Source organism: Nansenia antarctica (assembly GCF_963989245.1).
Source record: "Nansenia antarctica genome assembly, chromosome: 7".
Classification (NCBI taxonomy): Eukaryota; Metazoa; Chordata; class Actinopteri; order Argentiniformes; family Microstomatidae; genus Nansenia; species Nansenia antarctica.
In genome coordinates this window covers 29,480,557-29,493,056 of record NC_137677.1, presented here as the reverse complement: position 1 = coordinate 29,493,056, position 12,500 = coordinate 29,480,557, and the positions used below count along the sequence as shown (strand labels likewise).

Here is a 12,500-nt window from a genome sequence, read left to right as displayed (position 1 = left end):
ACTGGTTGTTAATAACATCCCGTGTGTAGCATAACTGGTTGTTAATAACATCCTGTGTGTAGCATAACTGGTTGTTAATAACATCCTGTGTGTAGCATAACTGGTTGTTAATAACATCCTGTGTGTAGAATAACTGGTTGTTGGCTCAGCACTATTGTAACTGACTGTTTTCATAATGTCAAAATGCACTGATAGTATTTATGTCCTTTAGATATTGTACATTTATGTGGACATAAATAAAGCATTTAAAATGTGTGTGTGTGTGTGTGTGTGTGTGTCTGTGTGTGCGTGTGCGTGTGCGTGTGTGTGTGTGTGCGTCTGTGTGTGTGTGTGTGTGCGTGTGTGCATGCGTGTGTGTGTGTGCGTGTGTGTGTGTGTGCAGGCTCTGATGCGGCCTGGCAGGCTGGACAGGGTGGTCTACGTGCCGCTGCCGGACCCCGCCACGCGCAGGGAGATCCTCAGGCTGCAGTTCCTCCACACGCCTGTAGGGGCCGACGTCAGCCTGGACGACCTCACCGCCCGCACACACAAGTACTCTGGAGCTGAGGTGAGACACACACACACACACACACACGCACACACACACACACGCACACACAGACACACAGATGGAGGAGGAGGTCGAGGTGGTGGTGGTGGAGGAGGTCGAGGTGGAGGAGAAATGCGCTACAGAGAGTCGTGAGAACAGCACAGAAGATCACCGGCGCCCCCCTCCCCTCTCTGGAAGAGCTGTACAACACACGCTGTCTCAGGAAGGCCTCCAAGATCTCCAGGGACCCGACCCACCCTGGGTACGAACACTTTACCAGGCTGCCCTCGAAAAGGCGGTTCAGGACCCTGGCCGCAAGGACAAACAGACTGAAGAACAGCTTCTACCACAGGGCCGTCCAGGCCCTGAACACAGCAAAGACCTAAGTTCTGGGCCCTGGACAGTCTGGACGGATTGATGGCAGCTGCTGGCCTGAAAAAATCAGGTGTAGTGCTGAGGCACAAACATGTACATTTCAAGCCTGCAAACTGCGACACTTTAAATAAATGTGGAATAATACTATTGTGCAATATGACAACCCTAGTCGTCTGTCTGTACAGTATAGTACAGTGGATAGTGTACATAGCCTTTATTTATGTAAACCAGCTCCTTCCCTTCTTGTGATTTTTTTTTTCTAAAAGTTTTTTTTTTTTTTCCTAACACCAGGGGAGCCACCCCTCCTAAATTTCGTTGTTTGGTACCTGTACTGTAGCAATGACAATAAAGTCCATTCATTCATTCATTCAGGTGATGGAGGTGGAAGTGGTGGTGGTGGTGATGGAGGAGGAGGTGGCGGTGGAGGTGGTGGTGGTGGAGGTGGTGGAGGAGGAGGTGGTGGAGGAGGTGGAGGTGGTGGTGGTGGAGGTGGTAGAGGAGGTGGTGGTGGAGGTGATGGAGGAGGTGGTGGAGGTGGTGGAGGAGGTGGTGGTGGAGGTGATGGAGGAGGTGGTGGAGGAGGTGGTGAAGGAGGTGGAGGTGGTGGAGGAGGAGGAGGTGGTGGTGGTGGAGGTGATGGACGTGGTGGTGGAGGAGGTGGTGGAGGTGGAGCAGGAGGTGGTGGTGGAGGAGGAGGAGGAGGTGGTGGAGGAGGAGGTGGAGGTGGAGGTGGTGGAGGTGATGGTGGAGGTGGTGGTGGTGGAGGTGATGGTGGAGGTGGAGGAGGAGGAGGAGGTGGTGCTGATGTTTAGGTATAGTTTGTTGTATGTTCTAGGGCTATTTAGAAATAATTTGTATTTGTGGTGCTGGAGGCTGGATCTTTTTAGGAAAATCATAGTTTTTGTCTTGGTTAGATTCACTGTCAAGGCCCAGGTCTGGGAGAGTCTGTCAAGGCCCAGGTCTGGGAGAGTCTGTGCAGAAGGTCAAGGTGCTGCTGTAGCCCTTCTTTGGTTGGGGACAGCAGCACCAGGTCAAACAGTAGACATGTAACTTCTGTGTCTACTAGGAGATACCAAGTCAAACAGTAGACATGTAACTTCTGTGTCTACTAGGAGATACCAGGTCAAACAGGAGACATGTAACTTCTGTCTACTAGGAGATACCAGGTCAAACAGTAGACATTTAGGGTGTGTTCTCACTAGAACATTTGCTTCACTTGGAATCGGAGTTTAGGATAAAATTTGCTTTGCTCTGCGTCATTTGGAGCTGTGAGAACGCGCATTCGAAGTCGCTCCCGGAGCAAACAACCAACGGATGCTCCGCTTGAAAAGGGTGGTTTCACTCCGGTTAGAAACGACGCATCGAGGCTGTCCATAGGAAAACAACAGCGCACGTGTGTTGATTTGGATAAGAGCGGGGCGAACGGGCCTGCGACTTATAGTCAGGTGCGTTTGGCTGGTCCTGTGACTTATAGTCAGGTGTGACTTATATGTCAATATATATATATAATTTCATACTGACTGACATGAACCAAGGAGTAAACATTACCGTCTACAGCCGACAGAGGGCGCTCTGGGCCGCTCTGGGCTTGTGACAACTATATGCTGCTCCTATACCCCTGAAGAAGTTAACTAAAACATTAGCTTGTTGAAGCTAAGCAAACGGTAGCTTGGTGAACTTGCTTACTGGTAACTTGCTTGTTGGACTCGCTGGCTTGTTATGTTAATTCAGCCTATTCAGCCTCCCAGGTATGTTCTTTATGCTATTGTGTAGCTGAATAACTGTTAATGTGTTACGTTAACATACCGGACTTCTATTCAGCCTGTTCTGTGTGCTATTGTGTAGTTGAATAAACTTGCCTTTCCAGATTAAATGTCTGTTCTTGGTCTTGGATTTTGTGAAATATATTTCTAAATAAATGCGACTTATAGTCCAGTGCGATTTATATATGTTTTTTTCCTCTTAATGTCGCATTTTTTTGACTGATGCGACTTATACTCCGGAGCGACTTATACTCCGGAAAATACAGTATCTTAACAGCACACTTGTTGTTAGTGTACATTGACTTTATGATGTCGTAGGTTTTCCCTCCAACACCATTTTCCAACAGTGTGAATAGCAGACCCTTGTGCCAAATTGAATCGAAGGCTTTTTTGAAATCAATGAAACAGGTGAATAGTTTGGTTTGGTTTTTGTTTATTTGGTTGTCAATTAGGGTGCTGACGGTGAATATATGGTCTGTTGTACGATACTTTGGTAAAAAGCCAATTTGGGATTTGCTTAGGACATTGTTTACAGTGAGGTAATGTAGGAATCTGTGGTTGATGATCATACAGAGGATTTTCCCAAGGTTGCTGTTGACACAGATCCCACGGTAGATATTTGGATCAGATTTATCTCCACTTTTGTGGAGCGGCGTTATCAATCCTTGGTTCCAAATATTGGGGAAGATCCCAGAGCTAAGGACAATGTTGAAGAGTTTTAATATAGCAAATTGGAATTTGAAGTCTGTGAATTTTAGCATTTCATTTAGGATGCCATCAACACCACAGGCCTTCTTGGTTTCGAGTGATTTTATTTAATTTATTTATTTTGTCCTGTACTTCTTTTAGTGTAATGGACTATCGCTAAGCCCCAAAATAGAAATTGTCCAATCATATCACAGCAAAAGTCACAACAGGCAGAAAACTCAGACAGACAACTCGCTAATATCTGATGGAGAAAAGCTTCTAGACTAAATATTCTTGTCATCTTTAAAAAACAAGTCTATTACTTGTTGTGGTAAACCAGAAATCAGAAATGTGCCAACTCCCGCCATTGTAAGTCATTGAATGTCATTCAGTCACGGTCGGTCGGTCAGTCAGTCACTGTCAGTGAAGCGTTGTTTGTTTGTCCGATTTTTCAAAGGGGGCGTGGCTTAGTGATAGGTCCATTGGAGAGTCTAGCAGGTTCTGGTAGTCTTCTATGGCTCTAAACTTTGTAGTTTATCTTGTATGTGTCTTTGCTGTTTATTTTTCTCTATTGGACCAAAGAGATTGGGGAAGTGGTTTACCCATATATATATATAGATATATAGATATATTATAGATATATAGTTATATTATATCTCCATGTTGGATGGTAGATTGTTTTTATTATGGATTCCTTATTATTCCAGTGGTTTTAGGCCTGAAACCTGATTGTGTAGAGCTCTCTCTCTCTCTCTCTGTCACTCTCTCTGTCTCTCTCTCTCTCCCTCTCTCAGCCCTCTCTCTCTGTCTCTCTCTCTCTCTCTCCCCTTCTCTCTCTCTCTCTCTCCCTCCCTCTCTCTCTCTCTCAGATGACAGATGACTTCCCTCTAACACCTGTTGTGGTTATAGGCTGTTTTTTTTACACACATACAAACACCACACACACACACACACACACACACAGCGTTGGTGTGATTTATGAGGGTGTGTGTGTGTGTGTGTGTGTGTGTGTGTGTGTGTGTGTGTGTGTGTGTGTGTGTAGAGATAGTAATCACCCAGGGCACCAGTTGGGGAAGCAGCAACAAAGCTGGTGCTATCATAATAACACACACACACACACACACACACACACACATACACACACACACACACACTCAATATGTTGGCGTTAGCTTCAGAGGCGTTGGGGAGCCTGGGTGTCTACATGTCAGTCTGAACACCTGCAGGCATGGGATGTGTATCAGGAGTGTGTGTGTATGTGTGTGTGTGTGTGTGTGTGTGTGTGTGTGTGTGTGTGTGTGTGTGTGTGTGTGTGTGTCCTGAGCACGTTGGAATGCACCGCCAGCACTATGGCTAGCTGTGTGCTTGTGCATTTATGACAGTGAGTCAAAACACACACGCACACACACACACACAGTCTCGACGCACACACACACACACACACACACAGACAGACAATCTTGACACACAGACAGACAGACAGACACACAATCTTGACACACACAAACACACAGTCTTGACACACACACACAGTCTCAACACACACACACACACACACACACAGACAGACAGACAGACACACAATCTTGACACACACACACACACACACAGTCTTGACACACACACACACACACACACACAGTCTCAACACACACACACACACAACACACACACACACACACACACACACACACACACACACACACACACACACACACACACACACACACACACACACACACACACACACACACTGTGGCACCCACAGAGACATGGAGAGGTTCAGCCACCCTGGCGTATATCTAATATCACTGAGGAGAGGTCGGTGTGATGTTAGGTGGTGTGATGTAGCATTAGGTGGGTAGTGGTGGTCTAGTGGATAGTGAGTTGGACTTGTGATCGGAAGGTTGTGAGTTCAAATCCCGCCTGAAGCCACACCACTACTAGTGTGCCCTTGGGTAAGGCACTTAGCCCTCAGTTACTCCAGGGGGAATGTCCCTGTAATTCGTAATTGTAAGTCGCTTTGGATAAAAGCGTCTGCTAAATGGCAAAATTATTATAATTATTTGGTGTGATGTTCAAATAGTGATATAAAACATGACAGTGGTAGTGATAGAGATAGGTACTGTATGGCAAGAACGTTGATCAGAGGCATATACAGTTATGAGCTATGTACAGTTAAGGTAGATATGTACAGTTACATATCTACCATATCTACCCTCCCCTCCCCCTCCCTCCACCTCCCCCCCTCCCCCCTCCACCTCTCCTCCCTCTCCCCTCCCTCCACCTCCCCTCCGCCTCCCTCCACCCCCTCCCCCCTCCACCTCTCCTCCCTTTCCCCTCCCTCCTCCTCCCTCTCCCCTCCCCCTCCACCTCCCCTCCCCTCCCTCCCCCTCCCTGCTGCAGTGTTTTTAAGTGATTGCTGAAATAATTTATGAAAGGAGTAAATAATAAAGTCTGCATCGCCATAAAACCTCCATCCATAACTTACCCCCTTAGTGAGTGTGTGTGTGTGTGTGTGTGTGTGTGTGTGTGTGTGTGAGTGTGAGTGTGTTTGTGTGTGAGTGCATGGAATCTAAATCATGTTGTTAGAGTAACAAGCAATGCCTCCTTTCTCCCTCCCTTCCTCCCTCCCTCTCAGGGTCAGGGTTAGGGGTCAGGGTTAGGGTCAGGGTTAGGGTCAGGGTTAGGGGTCAGTGTTAGGCCCAATCCCGATTCTCTTTTCTACCACTTCGGCTCGTTTTGGAGCAGTGTTTCCCCTACCATTGCCTTGGGGGGGCGGGCCGCCCTCCCAACGGAACCCCCCGCCCCCCCAAGAAAGAGGAATTATTACGGACGTAGACACCAAACATCTGACAAGCAGGCTAAAATATCCGCGTTTTTTAAACGCACCCAACCCGAATCTGGCGAGTGGCAAGCCCCTAGGCTCGTTGGGAACGTTAGTCCGCCGTAGTCTCGCATAGCCAGACCTATCTCCACACTTCACATAGCCAGACCTATCTCCACACTTCACATAGCCAGACCTATCTCCACACTTCACATAGCCAGACCTATCTCCACACTTCACATAGCCAGACCTATCTCCACACTTCACATAGCCAGACCTATCTCCACACTTCACATAGCCAGACCTATCTCCACACTTCGCGCTGTGCCAGCGCTGGAGAATAATACAAGATTTTGCGCAAGTGTGCGCGCGAGACGCGAGAGTTTTTGCCGGCTGTGATGTCTGCAGATTGAAAGTAAGCAAGTTGATACGTTAGCAAATATAATTGCTGAGTGTTCTGACAGAGAAAGTTGGTTAAAATTGGTTGTTATTATCGTGACTAGAAAGTGTCTGACTATAGTTCCATAGTGTAAATAGTGTCAAAGAACTAGCAAGCTAGCTAGCTCAGAGGTGATGAGATGAGCTAGTCTCCTTGCACACTTGCCAGCTAAAGAGCTAACGGGAGGCACTTTATTATTTTACTTAAAGTAGATATACTATCTTTCTTATTCTGCTAGAGTTGGGCTTCATGGTAATACCATAATGGCATATTTACAGTACATGGACAGTTGATTGAAGCATTGGAAATGTCTGTTTTTTATAGTTGGACATACGATTTTTTTCCAGGTGAGAGAGTAAAGTCAAAATGACATTATCTGACTGGATTGCCCACAGCAGATTATAAATACTCTGGCTGTTTTGTTTACCTTTTGGTTGACAACAAAAGGGAGAGAGGAGGATAGGGAGGGAGAGAAGGAGAGAGAGCAGGATGGTGTCGGCACACCAGAGAGAGAGAGAGCAAGAACCAGGTGAGAAAGTGGACAGGTAGTCAAGACCACATAAGTAAGTAGCCTTGAGAACCGATGGTTCTGGAGCCTAATGGCCCATAGGGCAGGAGCCTATCTCCTGTTTCCGTAGCGTGAGGCGGCTTAATGTACAAGTACACCCCTGGACATGACGCTGGTATGTCGCAGGGTCTTACCCCCTGGGGGGGGGGGGGGTCCATGCCACCCCCCCAAGGCAGCAAACCTAGGGGAAACACTGTGGAGTCACTCGTTTTGGAGTCACTCGTTTTGGAGCCATAGCCGTAGTGGTTCCCCGGGGGAAATGGGACAACCCTTCACGACTAATACGTCATCCGTGGTGTAATGAATGGGTTAATTCATAGTCAGGACAGCGCATGCGCCTTAGAGAGAGTTCATGATATACCAGTAGGTGACTGACAGGTGTCGAGAGAACCGAAGTAAACTGGTTATACCTTTGTTGAACCCAGACTCAAGTGTCTTATTATTCTATGTCCAAGTGACATTACACGTAGTATCGTAGAAAAGCATTGACGCTCGCGATTCATTCACAACTTGAATGAACTTGAACGCTATCAATCGATCAAACAAGTCATTAAATAAAAAAGAACAATGTTTCATTATCAGACCATGACAGAATAAGCTCTAACCTGTATGAAATCTGTGCTCCTATGCTGCCGGTCTGCACTGATATAGGACAACAGTGCAACAACTTCGAGGCTGAACTTTAGCTACATTTACGGCGTCATATGCCATCAAAGGGAAACATGGAAAAATGCATGACTTACAGATTTAATTTTATGACGTTACGAAATCCGATGTGACAGGAACGCTGGAGAAACAGCCGCTGTCCACTGCATTAGTTAACTACATGTCCTTGATGAGTCTCCCGCTCACTGCCCTCCATCAAAAATGGCACATATACAGTACTAATACATATAATAGTACATAATAACAACTGCTCGGATTAGATTGCCAGTTGTTTTGGTATAATAACAACTATAGCGTCATATACCACCAAGGGGGGGGAATTCGCGCCTATCATGCTGTCAAACCACAGGTAATAATTTATTTCTAAATAAACATGATTGTACATCTCTGAAATGGAACACGGTGACTGTCAGCCTGTGACAAACGCGCAGATATGAGTGCTCCGGTCTGTCCTGCTGGCTCTGGTGTCCTGGTCGCTGTCCTGAGCGTGCTGGACTGTGGAACTTTCTATGTTAAGCATAGGCACAGCACCTCGACATAAAAGCGATTTCTTTTGTTATGCTTGTTATAAAGAAAGGGTCTATAATGCATTGAAATAACATTAAATTATATAACCCATCAGCAATATTACATAATAACAACTGCTCGGATAGGATTGCGGGTTGTTTTGGTTTAATACGTGCCATAGCTGTAAATAAAACATGGAAATATGTCATGCGCGTCTATCATGCACACATCAACCTAACGTTAGATAGATAACTTCACAATAAATATGTCTATCATCATCCGCTGTCAAACGCCAAAGGTAATCTTTTATTTCTAAACAGGAATGTACATCTCGATGTGAATCGCGTTCCTTATATTATTATATAATATATTATATTATGGGAAGGCTGTGCTTGACGCTTCCATGGGGCTCTCCTGCATAGGCACAATAGCGGCATAATAGCGATCTTTTTTTGTTATGCTTGTTGTAAAGAAAAGCTCTATGATGCATTGAAATGACATTAAACTAAGATAATACGATGGTTATCATAATTTTTCAAGTCTTTAATTACAAGTAATTCCAGAAAAAGTAAATGACATTTCAGGCTCGCTTCCGTATTACGAGAGCGAAAAGAACATTTCTGTAGATGTTTCGCAATGCATGCCGGAAGGGAGTCTCATGGCTCCGAATCGAACGAGGGTCAAGATTTTCTCCAAACGGAGCCATGGAAAACCCTAACCCTAACCCTAACCCTAAATGAGTAATGAATTGGGACGCCACTACGGCTACACGTGAACGCGCAAAACGGAGCCGGAGGGGTAAAAACGGAGCCGGAGTGGTGAATTGGGATTCACCCTTAAGCTGCGTGCACACATGGCCATTGCGTTGCACCGGAAGTCATTCATCTCAATGGGGCCGTTGCGTTGATCAGTTGCCTTGCTCTGCATTGCGTTTCTTGACCGGCAGGTTGCGGCAATCAGTCAAAAAAATTCAGCTTTTTGCGTTGCGTTGGATCCGGAAGTAAACCGGAAGTAGTTTCTTGCCCGGAGCTCTCGCCTCTCGCCAATTTTGGCCGCCATTGGCTAAAATCTGTAATTTGGCTCTACAAGTGTTAATATGTCATTTTATGAAGTTTTTATATGTTTTCAGGCGAGAAAGTAACCATATATATTCACAAAATGTGTCCAGTTTATCAAAATAACCCGTTTATATATCTAATCTGACGTTTTTTTCCCCACTTCTGTGGGAAACTTCGCTAGCAACACGAGTAGAGCTTTGCATCTGCATCGCACGTTGAAGTACGTCAAGTCCATCCCACCAGGTTGCGCCAGAACGGTGGGTCACGGTCCGCGGTGTGCACGCGGCTTTAGGGTCAGAGTCAGTGTTAGGGTCAGGGGTCAGGGTTAGGGGTCAGTGTTAGCGTCAGTGTTAGGGTCAGGGGTCAGGGTCATGGTTAGGGTTAGGGTCAGGGTTAGGGGTCATGGTCAGGGTTAGGGTCAGGGTCAGGGTCAGGGCCTCAATGTGTGTGTGTTACTTTGCTCCAGACCAGCCCTGACATACACACACATTCTGATTACACTGAAACTGAAAGAGCCAGAACAAACAATATGTCCTTGTAATGTGTGTGTGTGTGTGTGTGTGTGTGTGTGTGTGTGTGTAGATCACGGCGGTGTGTAGGGAGGCGGCCCTGCGGGCACTGCAGGATGACATCACGGCCCAGAGCGTCTCCGCACGCCACTTTGACCACGCCCTCGTTACCGTGACACCCCGCATCCCAGACTCCCTCATCCAGTCCTACCTCGACTACCAGCACAGGAAGTGACATCACCACCACCTCGACTACCAGCACAGGAAGTGACATCATCATCACGTCGCAGAGGAAGTGACATCACCACAAGAGATAGCGGTGGTTGAACTGTTAGCGGTGGTTAGATTCAGTTCATAGATGTTTAACTATTAGAGTCTAACACATACAGATGTTTAACTATTAGACTCTAACACACACAGATGTTTAACTATTAGACCTAACCCTAACCCACACACAGATGTATTCAGATGTATTTCGCTCTATAACGACCTCATCTCTGTTAACTCTTAAGTCTCTGCTCCTCTCCTTGGTTATAATAATAAAACTATTACAAATATGGAAGAAATGGTTGTGTCTCCTGTGTGTGTGTGTGTGTGTGTGTGTGTCTGTGTGTGTGTGTGTGTGTGCGTGTGCGTGTGCGTGTGTGTGTGTCTATCACATGACGCAAAGAAAAAGATCATAATGAAACAGTAAAACATGTCGAAATTATGGATTACAGAGAACGAACAGAAACACAATGCAGCGTTTTATTATCACACTGAAACTGTTTATTATCACACTGAAACTGTTTATTATCACGTCCACTGAAACTGTTTATTATCACGTCCACTGAAACTGTTTATTATCACACTGAAACTGTTTATTATCACACTGAAACTGTTTATTATCACGTCCACTGAAACTTTATTATCACGTCCACTGAAACTGTTTATTATCACACTGAAACTTTATTATCACGTCCACTGAAACTGTTTTCATCTTGAAATAACGTGCTGTTTGCATTATGTCTGCAGACACACACTGGCCGTACACAGAGAGGGAGGCAGGGAGAGAGAGAGAGGGTGGGAGAGGGGGGAGGGAGAGGGAGAGAGACAGAGGAAGAGAGAGAGAGAGGGGGGGGGGGAGTGAGAGAGAGAAAGGGAGGGGGAGAGACAGAGGGAGAGAGAGAAAGGGAGGGGGAGGGAGAGAGAGGGAGGGAGGGAGTGAGAGAGAGAGAGAGGGAGTGAGAGGGAGAGAGGAGCATGTCTGGGATATTAATCAGGTAAAATGTTAATTGTCATCGAAAGATTTCCGTCCACGCTTCCGACCACGGTAGACGACTGCCAGACGACCACAGAACCCTCTCTCTCTCTCTCTGTCTCTCTTTCTCTCTCTCTCTCTCTGTCTCTCTCTCCCTCCCTCTCTCTCTGTCTCTCTCTCCCTCTCTCTGTCTCTGTCTCTCTCTTTGTCTCTCTCTCTCTCCATCCTTCTCTCTCTCTCTGTCTCCCTCTCTCTCTCTTTTTCTCTCTCCATCCTTCTCTCTTTCTCTCTCTCTATCCTTCTCTCTATCCCTCTCTCTCTCTCCTTCTCTCTTTCTCTCTCTATCCGTCTTTCTATCCCTCTATCCCTCTCTCTCTCTCCCTCAATCCCTCTCTCTCCCCCTATCCCTCTCTATTCCTCTCTCTGTCTCTCTCTCCCTCTCTCTCCCTCTATCTCCCTCCCTCCTCCTCCTCCCTCTATCTCCCTCCCTCCTCCTTCCTCTATCTCTCCCTCCTCTACCCCTCTATCTCTTCCTCCTCCACCCTTCTTTCTCCCTCTATCTCTCCCCCTTCCTCCACCCCTCTATCTCTCTCTCTCGCTCCTCCACCCCTCTATTCAATTTCAATTCATTTTAAAGGGCTTTGTTGGCATGGTTACATGGGAAACATGTTTACATTGCCAAAGCAAGTGACTCTCTCTCCCTCTATCTCTCTCCCTCTGTCTCTCTCCTCCTTTATCTCCCTCCTCCACCCCTCTATTTCTCTCCCTCTATCTCTCTCTCCACCTTTCTATCTCTCTCCTCCCCTCACTCTCTCTCCTTCTATCTCTCTCTCCTCCCCTCTCTCTCTCTCCTTCTCTCTCTCCCTCCCTCCTCCCCTCTCTAACATCTCTGTGTATGTTATGGTTAATAAAGGGTCTAACATCTCTGTGTATGTTATGGTTAATAAAGGTCTGTGTATGTTATGGTTAATAAAGGTCTGTGTATGTTATGGTTAATAAAGGTCTGTGTATGTTATGGTTAATAAAGGGTCTAACATATCTGTGTATGTTTTGGTTAATAAAGGGTCTAACATCTCTGTGTATGTTATGGTTAATAAAGGTCTGTGTATGTTATGGTTAATAAAGGTCTGTGTATGTTATGGTTAATAAAGGGTCTAACATCTCTGTGTATGTTATGGTTAATAAAGACTATGTGTATGTTATGGTTAATAAAGGTCTGTGTATGTTATGGTTAATAAAGGTCTGTGTATGTTATGGTTAATAAAGGTCTGTGTATGTTATGGTTAATAAAGGTCTGTGTATGTTATGGTTAATAACATCTCTGTGTATGTT

General features: G+C 45.9%; 1 protein-coding gene across 1 annotated transcript in view; it reads left to right on the top strand.

The window, feature by feature from the left end:
* afg2a (AFG2 AAA ATPase homolog A) overlaps nucleotides 1-10,444 on the top strand; it is a 145,494-nt gene extending 135,050 nt beyond the window's left edge. Inside the window, exons 17-18 of the mRNA XM_080537348.1 lie at nucleotides 383-547; nucleotides 10,002-10,444. Of these exons, the coding sequence (XP_080393474.1) occupies nucleotides 383-547; nucleotides 10,002-10,163 (327 nt within the window). The 3' untranslated portion in view covers nucleotides 10,164-10,444. The remainder of the gene's footprint in view (nucleotides 1-382; nucleotides 548-10,001) is intronic.
* Nucleotides 10,445-12,500: the final 2,056 nt, after the last annotated feature.